This window comes from Martes martes (genome assembly GCF_963455335.1).
Source record: "Martes martes genome assembly, chromosome: 15".
Classification (NCBI taxonomy): domain Eukaryota; kingdom Metazoa; phylum Chordata; class Mammalia; order Carnivora; family Mustelidae; genus Martes; species Martes martes.
This window is the reverse complement of record NC_137903.1, coordinates 5,168,891-5,196,241: the sequence shown is the minus strand read 5'-3', so window position 1 is coordinate 5,196,241 and position 27,351 is coordinate 5,168,891. Positions and strand designations below refer to the sequence as shown.

Here is a 27,351-nt window from a genome sequence, read left to right as displayed (position 1 = left end):
GCCCTGCCTCTGGCTCTGCGCTCAATGGGAAGTTTGCCTCTCTCCATCTCCCTCTCCCTCTGCTCCTTCCCCACTTGTGCTCTCTCTCTCTCTCTCTCTCAAATACACTTTAAGAAGAGGAAATATTGTCAATAAATTGTGGTAACCTTGTACAATTAAAGTCAGTAACTATACTTATAGTGGTGAGCATTTCAAAATGCCTATAAATGTCGAATCATTATGTTTTACACCTGAAACTAATAATACCAGTTTGACTTTTTTTAAGATTATTTATTTATTTGAGAGAGACAGAGCGCTCACAGGGAGGGGCAGAGGGCAAGAATGTCAAGCAGGCTCCAGGCCGAGCCTGGAGTCAGATGCGGGGCTGAACCTCGCAACCTGAGGTCATGACCTGAGCTGACATCAAGAGTAGAGTGCTTAATGGACTGAGCCACCCAGGCTCCCCTAATAATACTAGTTTTACAGTCAACTATAGTCAATATAGTCAACAAAGCTTCCATTTAAAAAAAAAAGGAAAGAAAAAAGATCATCTTGTAGTCCTTACATAGGAATGAATACATTGCATTGCATTTACTCATGAACTTAATTGCTATTTACTGAGTGTCTGGTATGTTCCTAGGTACTGTGTTAGGCTGTGGGTAAGAATGGTAATCATCCACACATTTCATGTCCTCAGTTAAATTAAAAAGAAATAAAGAAGAGAGGCCAAGGAAAAATTCTGAGCCATGTGAGAAATGCTATGGTTTGAGTAACAAGAAGAGCACATCACTTCCCCTGGTTTTCAAGAGGTTCGGGAAAGTTTTTCAAGGAGATGATACCCTGTACATGAAATTGTGCTATGTACTATGACACACTTGCTGATACAACCAAATAATCCCTAGTTTCAAGGTGAGCATGGTTTTGAACAGAAGATAAAAGGCAAATAAATAACATATTGGATATAAAATAGAAATATCAACTGGTATTCAAAGGGGAAGGGGAAATATTTCAGACAGAAGAGATTTTTTTCATTTAAAAATTCCAGGGGTACCTGGGTGGCTCAGTGGGTTAAGGCCTCTGCCTTCGGCTCAGGTCATGATCCCAGAGTCCTGGGATCGAGTCCCGCATCTGGCTCTCTACTCGGCAGGGAGCCTGCTCCCTCCTCTCTCTGCCTGCCTCTGCCTGCTTGTGATTTCTGTCTGTCAAATAAATAAATAAAATCTTTAAAAATTCCAGAGCTGGGGAGTGGCCAACAATGTCACTTACCAAATTCTAGGTAAGTGGGGAACAGGACTGCCATGGCTTACATATGTGGGGAATTCATGAGTGTGTCTTTCAAGCATGGGGGACATTTATACCCAGAGACAAATGATATCATTCCAGGTGCTCTCTCTCTCTCTCTACTCCTTGACTCTCGTTATCTCTGCTCCTCTGTGAGTGGAGACCTAATTCTTTTCTCCTGCAAACACCCTTACGCCAGCATCTTTAAATCTTAGCAATGGAAATATGAAATCATATCTCTTTATCTCTTAACACTCATATATCAGATACAATAAGACTCTTAAGATGTTTTACTGCTAAAAAATGCTGAGTTCTCAGCAAGTAGTAATCTTTTTTTGCTGGTGGAGGATTTTGCCTCGATGTTGGGGACTGCTGACTGATCGGGCAGTGGTGACTGAAGCTTGGGTGTGGTTGTGGGAATTTCTCAAAAGGAGATCATAATAAAGCTCGCCACAGGAATGGTTTCTCTGTATTAGGTGATGCCCTTTGATAGCATTTTACCCAACTATGTCTACATCATATTCTAAACCCTTTGTTGCCATTTCGACAATCTTCACAGCACCCTCACCAGGCATAGAATTCATCTCAAAAAAAAGTTTTTTTCCTCTGCTCATCTATAAGAAGCAACCCCTCATTCGTTAAAAAGTTTTGCCAAGAGATTACAGCCCTTCAGTCCCATCTTCAGGACCCACTTCTGATTCTCATTCTCTTAACTGTTTCTACCAAATCTGAAGTTCAAGAAGTAACCTAAACATCCATGAGGGCTCAGTCAGTTAAGCGTCTGCCTTCAGCTCAGGTCATGATCCCGGGGTCCTGGGATCGAGCCCCCGAGTAGGGCTCCCTGCTCAGCGGGGAGCCTGCTTCTCCCTCTGCCCTCTCCCCCGCTTCTCTCCCTCAAATAAATAAATAAAAATCTTTAAAAAAAATAGTAACATCAAAGATCAGTAATCACAGATGCTCATAAAAATATAGTAATAAAAACTTCGAAATATTGCGAGAAGTGCCAAAACGTGGCACAAAGCAAGTAAGTGTTGGGAAAATGGCGCCAGTAGACTTGCTCAACCCAGGGTTCCTAAAAACTTTGACTTGTAAAAAGCACAATGTCTGCAACACTCTGTAAAGTGGAGTGCAACGAAAGAAGGTATGATTGTGATGTTGGTGGTTACACAACACTGTGAGTGTAATTAACACCCCTGAATTGAACGGTTAAAACAGTAATTTTTTTTGAGATTTTATTTATTCATTTGAGAGAGAGAGAGAGAGAGAGAATGAGCATAGCAGGGGGTGGGGGGACAGGCAGACTCCCGACGTGGTGCTCGACCCCAGGACCCGGAGATCACGACCTAAGAGCCAAGGACGGACACTCAACCATCTGAGCCCCCCAGGTGTCCCTACGACAGTAACTTTCAGCTTACAACATCACCGCATGTCATTTAGGCCATTTCACCACAATTTTTAAAAAAATACAGAGAAATGAGAAAAGGATCTCCATGAAAAACGAAAATGCCAATTGACATTTCATTCTTCAGATCTTTGCCCTTTGCTCAGAAGAAAAAGTGAGTAGAACAGCAATAAAATCGGGAATGCAGTATGCAGGAAGAGGGCTTACCACACCTCTCAGAGGAAGGGGAAGTCTTCGTGAGAACCAATTTCAATCTGTGACAGAGCACCGAAGGGCAGATGCCAGGCATCGGAGGCCACCGGCACCAGCCTCCGCCGCCGACAGCATGTTCTGGCTGCTCCCGCCCCTCGTGCTTGTCTTCTCCAGCCCAGGTAAATGCCGCAGCAGACTGGCGTAGCCACGGACGGACTCCCGGGCTCTGTGCTGCTTGCTCAATCTGAATCACTTGTGCATATTGTGTGTCTGTCTGTCTGTCTGCTGTGGACCGGGGGGGGGGGGGTTCTCGGTGGTGCCCAAGAAAGTGCCACCTCCTCTCACCTTGGCACACTAAGTGCCCAAGTTCCTTCAGAGCTCACGGCTTCACCTGCGTGGGGCTGTGAGGGAGGTCTCTGCGGAGCCCGGGAGGTGAGGTGCTTCTAAGACCAGACGATTTGGCGTTTACAACCATCATGCTCTGATAGAAAGAGTACTGAGGTGAGGAGGGTGAGTTCTCCTCCCAAATTAGCTACTGTCTTGCTCCATAACCTTAGTAGGTTGCTGAGTGTGCCTGAACCTCACTGTCCTCATCAAAAAGACTGAAAATCTATGGCTCAGTGTAGCCAGAATTTCTGGGCATAATGAAGACACTAGAAATAGTCCTATTCGTTTCTGCTCACTGTAAAAAAAGACATCTCCCTTCCTCTGATGCAAATCAGGGTCTAGGCAGCCCAGCAGGACTGTACGTGCCGCAGAGAACGGAACGGGAGCTGGTCCTGCCTCCTGGTTCCCTGCTGTCCGCTACTTGGAAAACATGAAGGGATTCTGTTCCGGGCCCTGGGCTAAGCGCTGCACACACAATACATGCATAAGCCCCAGGACAGGCCTGTGAGTTTGAACTATATTGACCCACTTTGAGGAGCCAAGATGATTTAAAGAACTTGTCCGAATTTCATTAGCCAGCAGGTGGCAAACTCTTGAAACAGTTGCAAAAGTTCTGAGAAACTGACAAACACAGTGACAGCACAAGAGAAAAGACAGAAGTGAGAGCGTCACCACAGATGTAGAGTGACTGGCAGCAGGAGTGAGGGGAACGCGCTGGTTTTCTGCTTTCTGGGGACGTATCATGATCAAAGCAGGCAAAAACTCCCCTCCTTGTGGAGTTCACATTTGAGCAGGGAAACAAATGGATAAGTGAAACGGCGTATTGCACAGGGATAAACGACAACTAGGCCGAGCAGAGAAAGAGGGTATGAAGTATCGTGGAAGGGGCAGGGACATTTCAGACAGAGTAACCAAAGGTGGCGAAGTTGGGTGACAAAGGCGAGGGGAGGAGGGAGCCGCCATGGAGAAGGGGAGCCTAGTTCAGGACCTACTGATTTTAAGACATCAGCATGATATCCATGAGACGATTTCCAAAGAGCAGCTGAAAATTGAGGACTGGGGGCTGGAGGCTTGGAAGTCATGGCACAGAACTGATCAACAAAGCTAAGGAGAAGTGCAAGGAGGACGGAACCCCGGGCAGTATGTGTAAGGCGCAGGAAGAGGGAGAATGTGTATAGTCGAGAGCCACTCCCTGGCCTGAGAGCAAAGCCCCGCATCTTTGCTTCACCTTTCCCTCCTTGCAAAATTGAACCCACCCTAAAATGCAATATGCTGAGTGTCCTCAGGTTGAAATTCTCCTGCTCCTCCCCATTTCCATCAATACCTCCTGTAAAGACCCTGTGAAATAGACGGTCCTTGTTCTCATTTCAGGGAAGAGGAAAGAAGGCACAGAACGCTTAAGTAACTTACTTTGTGTCACACGGTTATGAGCTGGGGTGGCACCGTGGGCCCTGTAGAAAAAGAAACACCTGTGAATGCACTTGCTGGTGTTCTGGAGCCCAGGAGAGGAGCGAAGATTGCCAAGGTCAGACGTCAGGGAGCCTCGCTCCAGAGTCCGTGCTCAGAATCACCTGGCTGTGCTACTCAGCTTACACACAGCTACACATTCACATCAATGTATATAAAATGTGACACTAGGAAGAAAATCAGCAGGGTACCATGAAACAGAAAAACAGGGGTATCGGCTTTGCGTGGGGCCAGACGTGTGCAAAGGCCCTCTGCTGGGAAGAGTTTGAGGAAGGGAAAGAAATCTGTCATGGCAAAGATCTGGCACAAATCAAGTCAATTTTGAAAAGAAGCATGAAGGAAGATGACTCATGCCGTCCAACCTACTTTCCAGTTGGTCAGACACTGTGACTTGCTATTTTTTTTTTAAAGTTCACTGAAGAGATAAACCATGTTGAGAAATAATCCCAGTAGGTATAACTAAAATCGGGCATCTTCGTGCCCTTGAGAAAATGAATTTCACTCGTTTCTCCATTTTGTTCTTTCTGGATGGGAACTTAATCAAACATTGATAGGCATACAGATTACTAGGGAATCTTATAATACTGATTCTGAATGCAGACAAACACTCTGCATTTATATGAGGTTCTCTGGTAACCCCAATGTGGCTCCGTGGGCCACACCATGAGTAGCAAGGCTCTAGATTTCATGGGACTTTAGTCATGTTGCGGCTGAAGGGAGGGAGAAATAGGGACTGAGACTTTGCTTGTGTTTGCCAGAAGCAGATACAGGTGTACGGATGTTCAGGAGAGAAGTGGTTGCTAGCGTAGGCAGAGCCAGTACATGGGAGCTAGCCCTGTGATTCTGAGGTCCTGAGTCCAAAACTTGAAGACTTGTCTGCTCAGAGATTACATCCAATGGCTCCCAGCCCTTGAGCAGGATTAGCTCCTTCTCTTACCAACCATGCATAGCTGCCAGGAATTACTGTTGCTCATTGTCATCGCTCACCACGGGCAAGGAGTTGTTTTGCATTTTGACATTATCCTCAAGGACAACTGTGCCTTTCCACCTCTCAGAGTCTGCCGTCTGTCCCCATGTGACTTCCAGCCTCCCATGCCTCTCAGCTTCCAGCCTCCCAGTCTCCATCTAGCCTCAGTGGGGTCTCCATCTACAGGCAGATTGTCTTTCTTTCTTCCATGAAGGTAAAATTCACACAACATAAAATAATTGTAAAGTGTATAATTCGGTAGCATTTGGTACGTTCATGGTGGCGTGCAACCTCCTTGATCATCCCAAAACATTTTAACACCTCGAAAGAAGACTGTATGTCCATTAAGCAGTGATTTCCCATTTGCCCATCCCCCCAGGCCCCGCACCCCCTGGCAAATACCAACTAGTTTTTTGTCTCTGTGGGTTTACCTATACTGGACATTTCGTATCAGTGAAATAGTAAGATATGTAATCTTTCTGTCTGACTTCTTCCACTAAGTATAATGTTTACAAGGTTCATTCATATTGTACCATGTATCAGCCCTTCATTTCTTCTTATTGTTCAGTCACATTCCATTGTATACATGTAGCATATTTTATTGATCCACTCATCTATATAGATGAGCACTTGGGTGTTTCCACCTTTTGGCCCTTGTAAGTGAGGATTTTCATGCAGGTATTTGCTTGAACACCTGTTTTCAATTGTGATCCAATTCGGGATCATACGGTAATTCTAGGGTTAATCTGAGGAATCACTAAATAGTTTTCTACAATGGCTGGTCCGGTTTGCATTCTGACCAGCAATATATGAGGGTTCTACTTTCTCCGGCCCTTATTTTATTAATAACTATTTATCTTACTAATTCTTTTTTTTAAGATTGTATTTATATATTTGAGAGAGGGAGAGAATGAGAGTGAGCGAGCAAGAGAGGGGGAAGGTCAGAAGGAGAAGCAGACTCCCAGCGGAGCAGGGAGTCCAATGCAGGACTCAATCCCGGGACTCCAGGATCATGACCTGAGCTGAAGGCAGTCGCTCAACCAACTGAGCCACCCAGGCACCCTATCTTGTGAATTCTTAAGAGCACTTACTTTCTGACGATGATGATGGCGATGGTCACTGTCCTGGAGTTGGTATTCAAAAGGTTTCTTTTCCTGTTCCAGCAATTAATTAATTAGTTTCTGAAAGATAAAATTCATGGTTGGGCAGGAGCTTCTAGAAGTTTCCTGAGTCTAGGAGGTCTCACTGGTGACAAAATCCCTCCTCCAGTTTTATTCTGCTTCTCAAGGGACAAGGGATCATCTTTTGTAGCTACTTCCTGCTGGATGTGGGCATCCTCTGGGGGCTCAGTGGAGGGGCAGAACCTCTTTCCAGCTAGTCTGAGATATGTGGGTCACTGGGCTCAGCCCTGAGCTCTTCATACCCTTGTGTTACCACCATCTTCAACTGTATGGCTTCCGCATGCTTGGTCACAAACTGTACCAAACTGGTGGGTATGCAGGTCCAAGAAGTAATGAGTGGCAGGATTATTAGTGGCCGCAGGGAAGAGAGGAAATCTGTGATACTGGGTCATGCTGTTTGATAGTTGGCCAGTCTTAATTGGGAGATTTTTCTCTGGTTGAAGGTACGCAGTCAAGACTCCTGATCCGAGTTTTTAAATATTCACTTCTACTTCACCTGCAGCATTATTAATCCAGGTATAACGTGGCGTATTAGTTTCTACACAGATGCCCCCTCCTTCTGCTCACAAGTAGTCCAGAGTGGGTCTATTATCTCATACTACATTAGCTAAGAAGTCAAGGACAACTTTTAAATTCTTGAGGGCACTGCCTGTATTTCTAGCCAATGTTTCTGTTGTGCCAATTCTTTAGGGTGGCTTCATGATATAAAACCTCCCCAAGGGGCAGTTAATCTGATGGTCAGTCCAATGCTGCCCAGAATCAGTCCCAGGGCTCTCTTTTCCCAATGTTGAGTAGGATTATGGAAGGTCATTCACACAGGACTCACGAAGCCTACAGTACCTTGCCCAGTGAGCCGGACATCGTCAACAGACACATGAGCAACAACGGAAGTGGGGAGATAAGAATCCCAGCTGGAGATGAGTCCTTGGGAGCCTGTGGTGAGGTGATCCACAACTAAAAGCACACCTGGGTGCACAGGCTCAGGGAGCTGCACTGAGTCAAACCAGTGAAGCAGTTCGGGGCCCCAGCTGGGGGACGCCATTGCATGCAGGAGACAAAGGTCCGCTCCACGAGACTGTGTAATGGATTGGACCTGAGGCTGCCTTTCCAGGGGGCTGATTACATAAATAGGTACGTCTCCAGCACCCCTTAGGCTTGGTCAGTCTTGTCCTTGCCTTACACTGACTTTCCCATGTCCTTGTAGTGTTGTCGCATCCCTTCGATGGACACCAATGAGCTTCACTTGGAAAGCAATCCTCTGTGACCTTGACAGTAAGAGGGGCTGTGGCTGTTTCAGGGGTATACCCACAGCAGGGCTCTGGTGCTGAGGTGCGACTTAGGTATCACACCCCTCTCCTCCCGGTATCATTAACAATGAGGGTAAGATTTACACAGAGAATTTCTCTATAGGAATGACTCAGCCATACAACTAGGGAAGGAGAATTTTTATTTTCCTTTATTTTTAAAATTTATGTATTTATTTGAAAGAGTGCAGCATGAATGGGAGGGGCAGAGGGAGAGGAAGAGAAAATCTCAAGCAGTCTCCCCACTGAGCGCAGAGCCTGACTCTGGGCTCAATCCCACAATCCTGAGATCATGACCTGAGCTGAAACCAAGAGTCAGATGCTTAGCCCACTGAGTCACCCAGGTACCCCTGGAAGGAGAATTTTTAAAGGAATTCAGGGAGCCCATAAAAAAAACTTACATTAGTGCTCTCTTCGACAGCACATATACTAAAATCAGAAAGATACAGGGAAGATGAGCATGGCCCCTGCTCAAAGATGATGTGCAAATTCCTGAAGCATTCCATATTTTTATGTGTTAATCAAAATTAAATTTTGCCTTATAATTATGTGTTATTTCCTAAGCCCAAAATGTATGTATTTTTTTCCCAAAATGTATGTATTAAGCATAAAACCTGTTATAACTTAAAAAAATTTTCCCATGGCAGCATTAGGATAGAGTGGACTTTACATCCTTTTTAAAAATTTTTATTAAAAGATTTTATTTATTTATTTGACAGAGAGAGACATAGTGAGAGAGGGAACACAAGCAGGGAGAGTGGGAGAGGGAGAAGCAGGCTTCTCCCTGAGCAGGAAGCCCAATTCGGGGCTCAAGCCCAGGACCCTGGGATCATGACCTGAGCTGAAGGCAGACACTTAATGACTGAGCCACCCAGGCGTCCACTACATCCTTTTTTTTTAGTAGATGTTTTCTTACTGATTTTTACCCTTCAGAACATACTACTAGCAAGCAGGACATTTTTTTAAAATCTTCTTTTAAATTAATTTAAAAAAAAATTATAAATATATAATGTATTTTTTATCCCCAGGGATACAGGTCTGTGAATCGCCAGGTTTACACATTTCACAGCACTCACCATAGCACATACCCTCCCCAATGTCCATAACCCCACCACCCTCTTCCGACCCCCCTCCCCCCAACAACACTCAGCCTGTTTTGTGAGTTTGAGTCTTTTATCATTTGTCTCCCTCCTGATCCCATCTTCTTTCATTTTTTCTTTTCCTACCCCCCAAACCCCCATGTTGCATCTCCACTTCCTCATATCAGGGAGATCATATGATAGTTGTCTTTCTCTGATTGACTTATTTCGCTAAGCATAATACCCTCTAGTTCCATCCACGTCATCGCAAATGGCAAGATTTCATGTCTTTTGATGGCTGCATAGTATTCCATTGTGTATATATACCACATCTTCTTTATCCATTCATCTGTTGATGGGCATCTAGGCTCTTTCCACAGTTTGGCTATTGTGGACATTGCTGCTATAAACATTCGGGTGCACGTGCCCCTTCGGAGCACCACGTTTGTATCTTTAGGGTATATACCAGTAGTGCAATTGCCGGGTCATAGGGTAGCTCTATTTTCAGCTTTTTGAGGAACCTCCACACTGTTTTCCAGAGTGGTTGCACCAGCTTGCATTCCCACCAACAGTGTAGGAGGTTTCTCCTCTCTCCGCATCCTCGCCAGCATCTGTCATTTCCCGACTTGTTAATTTTAGCCATTCTGACTGGTGTGAGGTGGTATCTCATTGTGGTTTTGATTTGTATTTCCCTGATGCCGAGTGATGTGGAGCATTTTTTCATGTGTCTCTTGGCCATTTGGATGTCTTCTTTGCAGAAATGTCTGTTCATGTCCTCTGCCCATTTCTTGATTGGATTATTTGTTCTCTGGGTGTTGAGTTTGATAAGCTCTTTATAGATTTTGGACACTAGCCCTTTATCTAATATGTCATTTGCAAATATCTTCTCCCATTCTGTCAGTTGTCTTTTGGTTTTGTTAACTGTTTCCTTTGCTGTGCAAAAGCTTTTGATCTTGATGAAATCCCAGTAGTTCATTTTTGCCCTTGCTTCCCTTGCCTTTGGCGATGTTCCTAGGAAGAAGTTGCTGTGGCTGAGGTCAAAGAGGTTGCTGCCCAAACAGGACATTTTCAGAATAGATTCAGTAACATTTTATTAAAGGACTTGTGTGCTAAGTACTGTGTATATTCCTATGTTAGCTGGTCCCCTCTAACAATTAAATGTCAAAAATTTTGGTCTCGGATGTCCTGATTTCTATTCTCTTTGTGTGCTTGGAAAAAGCATACACATACACACACACACACGCACACACACATATGCTAATATATATATATATATATATATATATATATATATATATATATAGCTATGTTTTTTCAGGACTTTTTTTTAAAACACATTGAAGCCTTAAAAAAAAAAAAAAAAGAAGATATTCACACATTCTCAATGTATGGTAAAACAGACAGAAGTAACTTCTCGAGGTCCAGAGTGGAGCCGCACTCCCCAGGCGCCCGCCTCACTCTCAGCCAGCTCCTAATGCCACCCAGGTCCCCTGCACAGGGCACTTGGAAAACACTGGTCAGGAACATTCCTTGTTCTCCTTAGCCAGATAGCAGTACCGCTGTCCCCAGTGTCAAACTGATCTGGTCTTCATCGTTTTGTATTCTGGTTTCAACCAGAATCATCCCAAATTGCATCTTATTTTTCATTCCAATTTTCCAATTAATTCTTTTTACTCATTCTTTTTTTTTTTTTTTTTTTTTTTTTTTTTTTAAGATTTTATTTATTTATTCGACAGAGACAGAGATCACAAGTAGGCAGAGAGGCAGACAGAGAGAGGAGGAAGCAGGCTCCCTGCCAAGCAGAGAGCCCGATGCGGGGCTCGATCCCAGGACCCTGGGATCATGACCTGAGCCGAAGGCAGAGGCTTTAACCCACTGAGCCACCCAGGCGCCCCTCTTTTTACTCATTCTTAATCAGGTTCATCAGTAGATGCTGTTATTTGTAAGAACGGTGATTCCAGCAAGTGAGGAGACCTGATGCCCTTTTTGCAGTTCTGGATAAAAGCACTTACGATTTCTAAATTAGTGTTTTGTAAAATTCTTACAGCCTCACCATTTCACCTCATCACAGGTGGATTTAATATTGTTCTGTGTAAAAACAGTCCTTTCCCCATTATGTCATTAGTTCTTAAAATGCATTATCAAAAAATAACCAGGTTGACTTTCACACCTTATATAATCTCCTGTGTTACAAACACATACTGGGGTGACAGTGTCCTAGAAAGACATACTATTTCTCACATATACCCTCACTGAGAAAAGAATATACCAATGAGCATGGCCATGTCAACTTGTGCTTCAAACTGAAATTTTTAAGATCATAAAATTACTAAGTCAGATCAGGGATTTACAACCATGGTTTTGGTAATGCCTTAGGCAGCCTTTCCAGAGTAAATTCTAGGCCCTATTGGTGTTTATGCTCCATTTGACATATTTTGCCTTATCATTTTATCCATTTCCTGGAAAACCATCTTCAGTACATTTTTCCTAGTCTCTTTAGGTGTGCGGCTGGTAGTCATGGGAGCGAGACATAATGGAGGCCAGAAGTTGGGTTGAGATTGAAAGAGACTACTTTGTGCTTTAATGAAGTCACACTTGATAGTAAGTGTATAAGTTACTAATATAAGAATTGGTGTTAAATGTATCTTCCATTTGAATTCCCATTGGGTAAAGTTATTTCTTGAAGTGACAAAAATTACATTAGGGTCCCTCTGGACTGGATGGTACAGAAGCCGTCCAGTTTCAGTCTGTGGGCGGTGGTGACAAATCCAGCAGCTTTTGGTTTATCTCCTTCTGCTATGAGTTTACTTAGTTTCCCTTGGGAGTTCCGTTCCCAAGGTTCCCTGGTGTGTCTGTAGCCTGAGATGTTCCTAGAACTGCTATGACAATAAATAATATCAGGAAAGTGTTTCACTAAGATCTTAAGGGCTAAAACATGGTACCTGGCCTCTGGAGCCTGGTGAGCAGGGCCACGAGGACTTGAAAACTATCTGTTTTCACCATGTATTAGCAATGAGCGGCGGCATGTCTTACCGAGCAGTCAGAGGGAAAATGGGTTAACCTCTCAAAGGCAGCAAAGCCGCACAGCCATTAGCACGGTGTGGACTGAAATCACTGTAGTTCAGATCTGAGCGTCCTGCCCACTGGGGTTTTACTTTTCTGCATGTCCCTGGAACAGAAGTCTCAGGCCAGAGAGTGGCTCACAAGTGTGCTTGTTGTCATCTGTTGCTTGGGGCACCTTGTCTCCTGAGTGCCGGTGACCTTTCCACTCCAGAGTCGGGGATCCAAGGCACCACTCCTTCTCGTTTTACAGGGGAATGCATGGCCAACAGCACTAGGTGGGTCCCTGTGCTTATTGGCTGTGGTTAATCCTGGGGTGATCCACTTTTCCAAGTTTGGAGGTACACCCAATGCCGGGTTGGTCGGGTAAAGCCTGATTTCAGTAGGTAGGCAGAGGGGAAAGTCCCAAGGATCGTGTTGGAGATTAATTGGATGCTTAATTATTAATTATTATTATAAATTATTATAAATTATTAATGCTCTTAATTATATGTTTAATGGCCAGAGAAACCTCTGGGTCTGGAGGTGAGGAGGAGTGAGAGCCTTTAGGAAAGAGCTTCCCATAAGTCGTTTTGAATGGGCCTGATTTTGGTTTACCGTTTGGGGCAGTTCTTACCTTGGTGGGAGCTATCAGTAATAATTTTAAACAGTTTTGCTGTGTTTCTAGACACAACTTCACCGGATCTTTTCCAGGGGGTTCTTTTAGTTTCCCCTGACTTCCTAGAGAACTGAGGTCTCCAGGCACAGAGTACAGCCTCCGTCTGAGGTCCAAAGCTCTAGCTGCCCCAGAAACAACCTTCGAGATGAAAGCCGACCCATTACCGCTTGTTTGTCTGACAGTAGACACGCTGGCTTGTTATTCTTTTAATAACCTTTCTCATCCCCGGAATGTCTATAATCTTTGCTAACCACAGGCATACAGCTTCTTGGCCGTAACGAGTTGGATCACGTGCACTCTTAGGATCCCCCCCAAACCCAGACAGTTTGCTGGGTGCCCGGACTTTCCCGCTGCTCTTTTGTCATCCAGTCTCTGATGATCAGGGACTACGGGGAGCCCATTTTGGCTGCCTCCTTTGTTTCATCACAGGAGTAGGTTGGGATGGACTGATAAAGTGGCAAGGAAGGGATTAATAACCTCAGCAAACTCTCCCCCGATCTAGCAGGCCTTTCCGTGCCCGTGTCAGTCAAACAACCTCCCTGTATCACTTCTGAATTTCCTTTCTGGTGGCCCTTACAGTGAATGACCCAGTGCCACCTCTGGTGGCTTGTGCCCTGCTTCCAGCAGCCTGAGGATTTCTTTGCCGTATCTGATTTCTTTATTTCCAGCATTTAAGAACCCTCTTTCTTTCCATATGGCTCTATGAGCGTGGATTACAGAGAAGGTGTATTTAGAAGCAGTGTGAATAGGTAGCACTCGATCTTGACCCAATTCTGAAGCTCTGCTTAGCACACTCATGTCTGCCGGGGCCAGCCTCTTGGCCTCCACGAGAGTGTTGGGGGACACAGCCACACAACCTGCCTGTCCTGCCCGTTCTCTACGACGCCGCCGCCGTCTACAAACCAGCCTTTCTCTGCACTGGACGGGGCTCCACTTTGGAGATCTCTGGGACTAGGGCAGACTTGATCCTTTACTTCCGGGCGACTGTGGGGCGTGCGTGGATGAAGATCAGGGAGTAGGGTGGCTGGGTTGGAAGTGCGGTATGGTTTCCGCTGTCACCGAGGGGGGCTCCTCGCAGCACGGCCTGACATCGCAGTGATCTCCGTTAGGACAGCCCCAGAGGCCTCTCAGTTTCCAAGAGACCAGAAGCCGGGTGTGGGGTCCAGACTAATAGGCTGACTTGTAGTTTTTCTCTGCCTCTTTGATCAAAAGGCATGTGGCCGCCGCAGCCCTCAGGCAGGGAGTCCGACCCCTGGCCACCACGTCCAGCTGTTTAGAGAACTAAACTACTGTTCTCCCCAGGGGCCCCAGCACTTGGGTTAACACCCCCATAGCCACTCCTTGTTACCACTTCTTATTACCCTTCTGAAAGAGGGGCTTTAAGTCTATTGAAATCTTGATCACATGCTTTATCCCGCTCAGACAGGTTGGTCTCACGTCCCTGAAGCTGATCATAAAGGCGTTTCACGGTTAGCCCAAGGTTAGGAACACAGCTGTGCAAAACCCAGCCATTCCCCAAATCCCACAAAATTGCTTGCGGGTTCTTGGTGGAGCTGGCGGACATATTGCTTTTTCTCTCTTGAGGAAAACCTTGTTGCTCCCCCCACCCCCAGCCTTAGAAATAATGAGCCCCAAGCATTTTACAGTTTCTTTAGAAATTTGAGCTTTCTCTTTTGATACCTTATACCCCTTGCTAACTAGGACATTTAACATGAATATAGTATTTTTGTCAGAATATCTTGAGTGAGGCTGGCTATTGGAATACCATCCACGCATGGCCTGAGAGTTCTCTTCTAGAGTTAACTCGTTTAAAGCTTGTTCTAGGATTTTTCCAGAGATAGTGGGGGAATTTTTTTAAATCCCTGAGGTAAACCAGTCCAGCAGTACTGGTTTCTTGGGGGGCCGAGGTCTTTACATTCAAAGGCAAATAATTCTTGGGATTCAGAATCTAGTGGGAAGTAGAAAAAGGCCTTCTTTAAATCTAACACAGTGTAATATTTACTATCACTTGGCAAATTGGCCAATAGGGTATATGGATTGGGTATTACAGGATGTAAGTCTCAAATAGACTCATCAACAGCTTGGAGACCTTGAACAAATCTGTTCCTCGGTCCCTGGCCTTTTAACAGGTAAATTGCAGTATTGTGTGGGGATCTGCACGGCCTGATCAACGTTTGCTCTGAGAATCTATTTATTACCCAGAAGATCCCTTTTACAGCTTCTGGTTTTCATGGGTGTTGCCTTACCCCTGGCCAATTGTTTTCTTTTATTTTTCAAGATTTTATTTATTAATTTAACAGAAAGAGAGAGAGAGAGCACAAGCAATGGAAAAGGCAGAGGGAGAAGCAAGGTCCCTGCTGAGCAGAGAGCCTGATGTGGGACTTGATCCCAGGACCTTGGGATCATGACCTGAGCTGAAGGCAAACGCTCAAATGACTGAACCATCCAGGTGCCCAGTCGATCTGTTTCAATTCCGTCATCACGAGTGTGGCACTGTGGGCACATCTCACTCCTCCTTGTGCCCAGACCACTGGGTTAACCTGGCTTAAAATAGTTTGTGCAGTCTTCTCTCCTGCAGACACTAGCAGACCATGTGGTAGAGCTGTGGCTTTAGCTCCCCAGGACCTGGACACTTGGATCTCTCTCCTGGCCTGCTCCTAACTGAGTAAGGCTCTCAATTAGGATAAAATGTCTCCTCCTAAAAGCGGAACAGGACATTCTGGTGCATAAAGAAAAGAGTGTTTTAGTCATCTTGACCCTATATCGCAGGTCAGAGTCTCCAGAAATCTTTGTTTCTCCTCCTCCCGAGACTCCTTTTATACTACATTTTGTGTTAGAAAGGCTACCCTTTTGGGTGTTCGACACAGAGAAAGTGGCCCCAGTATTGGGCAAAAATTCAACCCACTCTCCTCCCCACGGAGAGGGTCACTCAGGGCTCCTCAGGGGAAGGGAGGATCTGGTTGTTGGAAGCTGCCCAGGGAGCCCCACGCCCCGTCACATCCCATCTTCACTGAGGGGCCGCTGGGATGATTCAGTTTTGTCCATCCTCCTTTTGGGGGTGGGGTGAGCACTTCCGTTTCCACTGCCCTTCCTGTTTACAGGAGCCACCCTGACTGTAACCCAACTCTGTCAGCCGCCTCTTGATCCCACGGCTGGGACGCAGGTTGGCAGAGGGGCCGGGAACAGTCACCCGCAACGTCTTCCTTCCTGACCCTGGGTTACCTCAAGTGGCCTGGAGCACCACCGTCAGAAGGCAGCTCATTTTTCAGCTTTCTGGACCTCTCTCCAGCCAACTCCCCCCGCCCCACCCCCATCCCCATGGAACACTCCAAAGGCTGCTTCTGCTAGCTGAGCAGAGTCAGTTTGGGGACCTATGGCCAGTTTTTGAAGTTTTCTACAGACTTCTGAAGTGCTTTTGAGATATGAAATAGGTATTAAGGACCACTTGGACTACCTTATGCCTTGAGGTCCCAATTTGTAGGCTATCTCGGACTATTCTGGAGCCCGAGAAGGCTGGTGGGTTTGCATTTTTTCCCTGGTGAATCTCCCTCAATTTGGATGATTTATAGGAGGTCTACTCACTTCTTGCATATATTTCAAAAGCAGCCTCCAGAAAAGCCATATAAATCCTCTCTGCCATCTAAGGAGTCAGGATCCCACTGAAGGACAACTCCTGGCACTCCCTCTTCACTCTCTCTGGGAACACGACCCAGGCTGAGAGTCCCTTCCAGCCCCTTCTCTGGCTTTTGTCAGTCCCACAGACTGTTCTTCTGGCTTTAAGAGGATGGTTAGTAAAGCTTGGATGTCCGTCCAGACTGGGCTGTGCATAGAAAATATGCAGTAAATTTATGAATTCAACTAGATGAGCTCGTAGTCCCCTGGTGTGTCTTCCAGTCGTACAGGTGTGATGTTGAAAAGAGGACATTAATGGGACGCCTGTGACCGTTAGGAACCTGTCTAAATGGGAATATTCTGGAAGTGGGTCCTTAATCTAGCAGTCCTATCTGGTAAGGGAGGAGACATCAGGAACTGCTTGGGGGGGGATGTTAATGGGAAACCAGGGGTTGGCACTAACGGGGTTGGCAGAACTGGGGTCTAGGTGTCACTAAGGATCTGGGTACAAGAGAAATAAGGCAGAGGTTTATTACGACTTCATGGCTGACATGGAAATGTAGAAGGGATTTGAGGCTAACGGTTTCTAGCTTTTATGTCCTCTGACTTAAAGGACTAGTTCTTCATCAGATTTAATATGGGAAGTATTTTTGAGGTTTTAGGTTCCACCTTAATCTTACAAATTTTACATTTCTTTTGTAAACCTTCATTTCGAGATAGAGGCGTAAAGCATTAAACATATAGGATCCCTTCCCATTTTCTTACCTTTCTACAAAATACTTTTAATTGCAATGTGTTATTGAAATTTAAAGTTCCATTTCCTGGTCATTTTTCTCAATCCTCTACAGTATGTTGTGGTCAGGCTATGTTGCAAAAGGGGATCACTTGCTTCTAAGTCCAGGGGGAGTATCCAAACGCCTTCCAGTCCTGGAGGCTACAGTCCACAGTCTTTCCCTCAGAATGGAACTTGTCCCACGTTCTGGGGATTTTCCTTAGAGTCTCCTTCTAACCTACAAAGGTAACTTACAGTGAGTAGTGGTGACACGGATGCCACACCATCTTCGTCACAGATTATTTAAGACTCCTGTGGCTTGTCCTTAACAGAAAAGCTAGAGAAAGAAAGGTGCCCCAGTGGCTTCTTAAAAGATGTTGGGAGACTGCCAAGGACTCTGAGATTTCTATCTTATCAGTTAGTAAAAGGGGAAGTAAACCAGAGAACAGGGGACCTCTCCTTGCAGATTGCCGGTAAAGAAAGAGAAAGGAAGGACAAGGTACACAAAGGCCAAGCCCCAGGGGAGTGAGCCAAACAGTCAGCAATGGTCTATTGACTAAAAACGTATGACACAGATATTAGGTCAGCCAGGGCAGAGATGTCTGGAAATCTCCCGGACCCTAAGCACCAGATATCAGAACATAGCATCCAGAGTCCTTGACAAAGGGACCAACCAAATTTATCCCGTGGACTGGTCTTTAAAGAAAAGCTCTGGTTTCACAAGGCTGGAACATCCAAGCCTCTTGAAGAGCCAGGTTATACCAGCTTCCTGTTTTTCCCGATTTACCCAGACTTTGTGAGGTAATTCTAATTTACCCCTAAAACCTGTGCTATCCACCCAGCTTATGCCAGCAGAGATCATTTTGAATAAACGTACTCAGTGTGGACACTGGATTTCAGGGGCGGTCCCAACACTCGTGGCGGTTATAGGCACCAAGGAGGGAAAACCCCTTGAGGAATCCAAGCCCGGCCCGTCCCCAGGAGCTTGAATGGGTTAGCCCAGGAGAAGCTGCCACTGTCCTCTGCTCCACTCATCAGAAACCAGGGAACTAGAGGGCAGAACCACAGAAGGACAAGAATCCATCTGGGTCATCAGACTTTGTTACTGGGCCCATGTGGGTCAGCCCCATGGTGAGTTATAGAGAGAGACTACACTAGCTGGAGATGCCTTACGAAGTCTTCTTTATTTGCAGCAAGTAAAGAGAACATGGAGAATTTCCAAAGCCGTGACTCCCCATACAGGAGTAAGCAGCCTCCTTCTTTCCTTTCTTTTAACACAATCTTTTAAAATTCCAGTATAATTCACATACAGTGTTATATTCGCTTTCGGTGTATAACATAGCAATTCGACAATTGCACACGTCATTCGGTGTTCATCATGACAAGTGTATTCTTAATCCCCTTCACTTGTTACCCCTCCCCCTAACCTACCTCCCCTCGGGTAACCAGCCGTGTGTTCTCTAGAGTTAGGAGTCTGCTTTTTGGTTTGTCTCTTTTTTGATTTGTTTTGCTCTTTAAATTCCACATGTGAGTGAGACCATATGGTATTTATATTTCCCTGCCTGACCTATTTCACTTAGCATTATACCCTCTAGATCCATCTCTGTTGTTGCAGATGGCAAGATTTCGTTCTTTTTTACAGCTGAATAATATTCCATTGTGTGCATACGCCACATCTTAATCCCTTTATCTGTGGATGGACACTTGGGTTGCTTCTGTGTCATGGCTATGGTGAATAATGCTGCAATAACAGGTAGAGTGGTGCCTCTATCTTTTAGAATTAGTATTTTTATTTTCTCTATGTAAACATCCAGTAGTGAAATGACTGGATCATATGATAATTTTATTTTTAATTTTTTGAGGAACTGAAATATCCATACTGTTTTCCACAACGGATACACCAGTTTGCATTCCCACCAATAGAGCAGGAGAGCTCCTTTTTCTCCACAATCTTACCAACACTTGCTTCTTGTGCCTTTGATTTTAGCCCTTCTGACAAATGTGAGGTGGGATCTCATTGTGGTTTTGATTTGCATTTCCCTGATGGCGGGTGACGTTGAGCATTTTCTCATGTGTCTGTTGGCCATTTGGATGTCTTCTCGGGAGAAATGTCTGTTCATGTCTTCTGCCCATTTTTAAATTGGATTATTTGTTTTGGGGCTGTTGAGTTGTATAAGCTCTTTATAGATTTTGGATACTAATCTTTTATCAGATATGTCATTTGCAAATATCTTCTCCCATTCAGTAGGTTGCATTTTTGTTTTGTTGATGGTTCCTTCACTGGGCAAAAGCTTTTTGTTTGGGTATAGCCCCAATCATTTAATTTTACTTGCCAAAGGAGACATACTTAGAAAAATGTTTCTATGGCTGGTGTCAAAGACATTACTGCTTGTGTTTTCTTCTAGGAATTTTATGGCGTCAGGTCTCACATTTAGGTCTTTAATCCATTTTGGGTTTATTTTTTTTGTATGGTATAAGAAAGTGGTCCCGTGTCATTGTTTTGCATGTAACTGTCCAGTTTTCCCAACACCATTTGTTGAAGAAACTATCTTTTCCCCATTGTATATTCTTACTTCCTTTTTTGAAGATTAACTGACCATATAACCTGGATTTATTTCTGGGCTCTCTGTTCTGTTCCATTGATCTATGTGTCTATTTTGGGCCAGTGTCATACTGTTTTGATTGCTACAGCTTTGTAGTGTATCTTGAAATCTGGAATTGTGATTCTCCAGCTTTGTTCTTCTTTTTCAGAATTGCTTTGGCTACTCAGGGTTTTTGTGGTTCCATACAAATTCTAGGATTTTTTTGTTTTAGTTCTATGAAAAATGCTGTTGGCACTTTGACAGCAATTGCATTAAATTTGTAGATAAGCAGAATCCTCTCATTGGGGTCTGAGATGAATATTCAAAGGGGGAGTTGTTCCTCATCACATGTCATGGGCAGACATAGAGTTGTGCACGCATACTCAGAAAACATGCCTATACATACAATGCATGTTATGCTTATGAGGATTATGCTCTCCCAGGGCAGGGATTTTTAGCACTATGATGAAGCTGAGTTAACCGTTAGGCACTTTATGAATCATCTGCCCAGGCCTGCCCTGGGGGCGGGGGACAGAAGGGATCCTACTCGAAGTGTCTCTTCCTGTTCCAACAATTCTTTAGCTAGTTTCTAAAAGACAAAAGGCAGAAGCTTTGAAGAGTTTCTTGAGTCGTGGGGTTCTCACTGGGGACAAAATCACCTGGGCCCTGAAGAATCTTTCCTTGTGTCCAAAGCCTCACAGAAGGGTTTTGGGATATTTTCTGGAATTTCTGTCCTTCCCCTTCCCCAAGCAAAGTGCCTCCAGCCTTTTTCTTTATTTGTAGACCGTCAGGGACCTCTACCTTCCCTTTCTCCACCTTCTCCTGCTTTGTCTCTTCTTCTGTTACGGACTCCTTTCTCGTTACCCTGTACCCAAGCAAACTCCCCACACATATAAGCAGAGGCAAACAGATATTTGAGCTCATCCTTGAAGAATAACTAGAAACTCACCAGGTGGAAAAGGCAAAGAAGGACATTTCAAGCAAAAAGCAGAGCAGAGAAAGAGCAGGGAGGACAATCTTGGAAGAATCACAAATAATTAAGTTCTGGGAACCTCTTGTTTTTATTCAAACACTGCTACAATGTTATCTCCCCTGTGAGTGTTCCCCGACAGCCCCCAAGTCTCCCAGCCCCTCATGCTCACTTCTTTGTCCCATAGAGCATGGCAATTATTGAGCTAGAAAGTGTGCTAAGTGCTGGGGATACAGAGAGAATAAGCACAATCCCTATTCTCAAGATTCTGGAAAAGAGAGGAAAATCATTTCATAATAACAACAAAAAGAAAGAAGGATTTGGTACTGAGTGTAGCAGGTACAAGGCAGTGCAGAGGTCAGCCCCATCCTAGCTCAAGGGCTAGCTCACTGCACCAAAACTACTCCCTTACCTACCGGGCTCCTCTTCCACATAGTAAGCCCAGAAGACCAACATTTTCTATTCACATTCCCAATCTTTAGCCCCAAAATTGGTCCATAAAAGGAATCAAATACCTATCGTCTGAATGCCATGATTTCTAAGGCTTCATTCACTGAGTTACCATAGAACTAAGCAAATAGTAGAAGAATGTCTTGTTAAATGCATAATCAATTTTTTAAAAAGGAGATTTCAAGGAATATGCTAGACAGAGAGGCAACAGTTCCTGGGGAGTCCTCGGGCCCCAGGGTATTCCCAAACTCCTTACAAATACTCATTGAATGAGTCATCTGTACCTACAACGTGCCAAACATTGTTCCAGAGTGATCACAACAATTAAAAAAACACAAAAATCTTTGCTCTCATGGAGCTTACATTCTAGTGGAAGGGAGAAAGAATTAAAAAAAAAAAGAAAATTATAAAGTATGCTAGATGGTAAGCATTATGGAAAAAATAAATTCAAGGGCAGCTGAACGTACAAGGGTGGGAAAGCAGGCTGGTATAGCCGCTCTGGAAAAACAGCATGGAGGTTCCTCAAAAACATTAAAAATAGAGCTACCCTTCAAACCAGCAATTCCACTACTGGGCATTTACCCCAAAGGATATAAACATAGTGATTTGAAGGGACACAGCACCCCAATGTTTATAGCAGCAACGTCCACAATGGCCAAAGTATGGAAAGAGCCCAGATGTCCTTTGACAGATGAACGGATAAAGAAGATGTGATATATATACAGTGGAATATTACTCAGCCATCAAAAACAATGACATCTTGCCATTTGCAGTGATATGGATAGAACTAGAAGGTATTATCCTAAGGGAAATAAGTCAGTTAGAGAAAGACAAATACCACATGATTTCACTCATATGTGGAATTTAAGAAACAAAGCAGAAGAATATAGCAGGAAGAAAGGAAAAATAAAATCAGATGAAAACAGAGCAGTGGCAAACCATTAGAGACTTTAAAAAACAAACTGAGGGTCACTGGAGGGGAGGTGGGGGGGGATAGGCGTTAAGAGGCGCACACTTGATGTAATGAGTGTTGGGTGTTATATGCAACCTATGAATCATAAATTCTACCCCTGAAACCAATGATGCAGTGTATGGTAATGAAACTGAATTTAAATTTCAAGAAAGGGCAGCTGAATGTATAAGGGTGAAGGTTGGTGATGAGGGAAGAGTGGTCCTCTTTGGAAGGGAATGTGTGCATTAAATACCTTTTTGAGGTGAAAAAGTGAGCCCCGTGCACCCTGCACCCCTGGGGGCAGTGCTTCCAGACGGAGGGACCTGCACGTGTATGAGCCCTAGTCTACTCAAGGATAGCCAGGCCCGTATAGTTGGAGCAAAGTGAACCAGTCTGGGGAGAGTGATAGGAAGTTAGTTCGGAGAGATAAAAATGAGCAAATCATTTTGGTCCTTGTAGGCCATTGTAACTCTTTTGGTTTGATTTTGTTTTTGTTGTTGTTCTAACATTTTTAACTGAAATAGAACACACAGTGACTCCTTCCATAGTTTGGCTATTGTGGACATTGCTGCTCTAAGCATTGGGGTGCAGCTGCCCCTTCTGATCACTATGTTTGTATCCTTTGTATAAATATCTAATGGTGCAATTGCTGGGTCATAGGGTAGCTCTATTTTCAACTTTCTGAGGACCCTCCATACGTTCTCCAGAGTGGCTGCACCAGCTTGCATTCCCACCAACAATGTAGGAGGGTTCTCCTTTCTCCACATCCTTGCCAACACCTGTCATTTCCTGACTGGTTAATTTTAGCCTTTCAGACTGGTGTGAGGTGGTATCTCACTGTGGTTTTGATTTGCATTTCCCTGATGGCAAGTCACATTGAGTATTTTTTCATGTGTCTGTTGGCCATTTGGATGTCTTCGTTGGAGAAATGTCTATTCACATCTTCTGCCCATTTCTTGACTGGATTATTTGGTTTTTGGGTGTTGAGTTTGTTAAGTTCTTTATAGATCTTGGATACCAGTGCTTTATCTGATAAGACACTTGCAAGTATCTTTTCTCATTCTGTGGGTTGCCTTTTAGTTTTATCAACTGTTTCCTTTGCTGTGCAACTATCTTGATGAAGTCCCAGTAGTTCATTTTTGCTTTCATTTCTCTTGCCTTTGGAGACGTGTCTAGTAAGAAGTTGCTGCAGCTGAGGTCAAAGAGGTTGCTGCCTGTGTTCTCCTCTAGGATTTTGATGGATTCGTGTCTCACATTCAGGTCTTTCGTTCATTTTGAGTTTATTTTTGTGTGTGGTATGAGAAAATGGTCCAATTTCATTCTCCTACAAGATATCCATCAACAGATGAGTGGATAAATATGTTAGATATAGATATATATGTATATCTCACAATGGAATATTACTCAGCCTTCAAAAACAATGAATTCTTGCCATTTGTAATGACGTGGATAGAACTAGAGGATATTATGTTAAGGGAAATAAGTCAATCAGAGAAAAACAATTATATGATTTCACACATATGTGGAATTTAAGAAACAAAGCAGAGGGACATAGGGGAAGGGAACGAAAAATAAAATAAGACAAAATCAGAGAGGAAGACAAACCATAAGAAACTCTTAACTCTAGGAAACAAACTGAGGGTTGCTGAGGGGAGGTGGGGGGGGGGTGCTGGGCTAACTGGGTGATGGGCATTAAGGAGGCCACTTGATGTAATGAGCATTGAGTGTTAAATGCAGCTGGTGAATCACTATACCTCTGAAACTAGTAAGACATTATATGTTAATTAATTGAATTTAAATTTTAAAAAGTAAAGGAAATACAGCACACTGTGAGAAAACTATACAAATCCTAAGTGTGAACTCAATGAATTGTCATAAAATGAATAAATCTGTATATCAAGGCACAGATCAAGAAATAGAACATTAGCAGCAGCCCAGAATTCCCTGTTTATGTTCCCTCCTACCTGCTCTCTCCTTGCTCCTCAAAGGGGACCACTGTCCTGACTTCTAGCAGCAGATTTGTTTTGCCCATTTTTAAACTTTCAATAAATGGAATCAATAATAAAAATAAAAGCAAAATAAATCTTTGCTCAAGATTTTGCTTGTGATACTCACCCATGTGGTTACTAGAGGGTAGAAGGGCTAAGACGACTGAGACGAGCACATTGAGCTCCTGACAGGAAAGATGTGGTGAAGAGGGGGCTGCTTGCCGTGTGTCTGCGCCTAGCTTCCACAGGACCGTCCAGGAGGGAGAGAGGAAGCGAGAGCTCACCCAGAGGCTGAGTGTCAGGATCGCAAGAGCTATCTCCTCCTTGCTCAGATCCTCTCCTGAGAAGGAAGAGATCTAGAGAGGGTTGGGTCGTGGTTGCAGTTAATTCTTCACTGATTGACTCAAACATTTCCAGATCCTACTTCATGTCGGGCACAGTGCTGGGATACCAGGATAATTAAGGCACGGTCAGTTAGACAAACGAGTAAATTGGACTACAAAATGGTGTGGGGAGGGCTTAGTATTTGCAAAGGATGCTAAGGAAGCATCTTTAAGAATTGTTGTGACTACTTCATCTTTTTTGCTCAAACATTAATGGCTCTGAGATAAGCACATGAGAATATGGCCTTTATCTCTTCTTTTGAAATTATATTTATGACTTTTTTAAAGAAATGGTTTATTTATTTATTCTAGCTAGAGAGAGAGAGAGTGTGTGTGTGTGTGTGTGAGCGGGAGGAGGGCCAGAAGCAGAGGGAGAGAATCTTCAAGCAGACTGCCCCCGAAGCACGGAGCCCGATGTGGGGTTCAATCCCCACCACCCTAAGATCATGACCTGAGTCAAAATCAACAGTCAGACGCTTAACCAACTGAACCACCCAGGAGCTCCTTATATATATTACTTTGATCTTTATCAGTTTTATCTCCTCAATTAGACTATAATCCTTTTGAGAATAGAAAAGGTATCTTCTGGTATCATAAAAAGAGCACAAAGTAGTGCAGCCAGAATAGTTAGGTTTGAATCCTGACTCATATTCTTTATCTGGACAACTCATTGGGGAAATGAGTTAAACTCTTCATGCCTCGGTTCCTTTATCTATAAATGGAGATAGTAATATCCATCCTACCTGCCTCCCAGAATTGTAAAGCATCAAAGGAAATAATGGATAAGAAGAGCTGTAAATTCTCATGATCAGTCCTCTAAGCCCCACAAACATACTACGTTGAGCAGAGTAGGTAATCAGTAAGTGTTGAGCTTTCGTTAAACTTCATCAGCAAAGACTGGTGGTTTCTAGAGCCTATGCCAGGGCGTAGATGAAGTTCCGTGTCTCCGTCCACCTCATGCCCAGAGAACTCAGAAGCTGGAGTCAGATATCGTGGTCATGACCCAGGAGTGACCGGCTTGTGTGGGAGGGTGGACTGGGCCAGAACCATCTGGGCCAACTGTCCATTATCCAGGAACGCCACACATTTCGTTGGGAGTGGAACCTCTGTGATTGTCCATTTCAGCACTTCTCCTAACCCCTGTCTGTCTCCCTCCTATGTCTGGGCTTGGGTATCAGAAGGCTCTCACAGATGGGAGATGGGTAGAGTTAGGGGAAAAGGTGTGGGGAGCAGGGGTAGGCAGAGGGGGATGGTCATAGCTGTTTCCCTTCTTTGCTTACAGGGAACACAGCTTCACAAAACAGCTCAAACCCACTGACAGTGAATGGGGTCTTGGGGGAGTCGGTAACTCTTTCCCTGAAACTTCCTGTGCCTACGGATATTCAGTCCATCACCTGGCTTCACGATGGAAACTCCATCGCCTTCATATTGCCGAAAGCTGCTCCAGATTTGCACTTCTTCGTGACTGACCCAGAGCGGAAAGATCGACTGCAGCTGGCGGAGAACCACTCCCTACGACTCAGCAACCTGACCGCAGCGGACGCAGGACGTTACTGCGCCCAGATGACCATTCAGACCTCTAGAGAGTTCTCCTGTTACACTCTGCAGGTCTTCAGTGAGTCAAAGCGTGGGGTTTAATTGTGTATGGACTGAAAGATACTACGGAGGTCAGATCCTATGTGACCGCAAGTACGCACTGTAGCCTAGTGGTAAAGGGCATGGCTTTGTGGTCAGACTGAGGTCTGGCAGAAAAGCAAGTCCACCAGTTAGTGGCAGAGTGGAGAAAAGAACATAAGTCTTGTAACTCCTGGCTTCAAATGCCATCACTCTCGCTCACACCCTAAAATAGTTCCTCTTGACCAGCAAGTCTGGAAGTAGCAGAAGTGAAGTCGCTATGACTCTCTTACTTTGTGCATTACCTGTATCTCTAGTATATTCTTCACAACAGCTCCATGAGGCAGGTGCCACCCTTACGCCTGAAGCCTCGAGTCAGTGCCAGCAACCTGCCTGCAGTCATGGAGACAGTAAGTGGGAGAGTACCTGACATGATCCCTCCTTTTACATGAAGGCTGGTCTGACCCCCCAGAGTGATCAGTGTAGAGAATAGTGCCCTATAAAGATGAGTGGATAATAAAAAAGATATTTTCTATCAAGGTTATTTAACTTCTTTTTTTAAAGATTTTTATTTATTTATTTGTCAGAGAGAGAAAGAGCACAAGCGGTGGGAGCAGCAGGCAGAGGGAGAAGCGGGCTCTCCACTTAGCAAGGAACCCGATGTGGGACTTGATCCCAGGACCCTTTGATCATGATCTGAGCTGAAGGGAGATGCTTAACCAACTGAGTCACTCGGGCATCTCAAGGTTATTTAATTTCTAACAATATTTCCCCCAGATGGCTCATGTCCTCAACATAAAGTTATAAAAACTATGAGACAGCTTATGAATCAGATTGGGGTGGGGGAAAACCTCCTTTTGACAATCAATGCTGTTCAGAGATGTCATGAATGGCTTTAAGATAGTAACTTGGTGGGAATGTTGTACAGGAGATCCAAGCATTAAGTTGGCAACTTTAAAGGCTACCAAGATTCTATAATTCTTATCTCCTCCAGAATCCATGGTATCTAAAATTCACCCAGAATCCTTTGTGTTAAGACATGGAATCCAAAAAAAGCACTTTAGTAAAAAT

The 27,351-nt window shown here is 44.4% G+C and overlaps 1 protein-coding gene across 1 annotated transcript in view; it reads left to right on the top strand.

The window, feature by feature from the left end:
- The first annotated feature begins 2,929 nt into the window (after positions 1-2,929).
- SLAMF6 (SLAM family member 6) overlaps positions 2,930-27,351 on the top strand; it is a 32,915-nt gene continuing 8,493 nt past the window's right edge. Inside the window, exons 1-2 of the mRNA XM_080823916.1 lie at positions 2,930-3,033; positions 25,949-26,281. Coding sequence (XP_080680042.1) covers positions 2,988-3,033; positions 25,949-26,281 — 379 coding nt within the window. The 5' untranslated portion in view covers positions 2,930-2,987. The remainder of the gene's footprint in view (positions 3,034-25,948; positions 26,282-27,351) is intronic.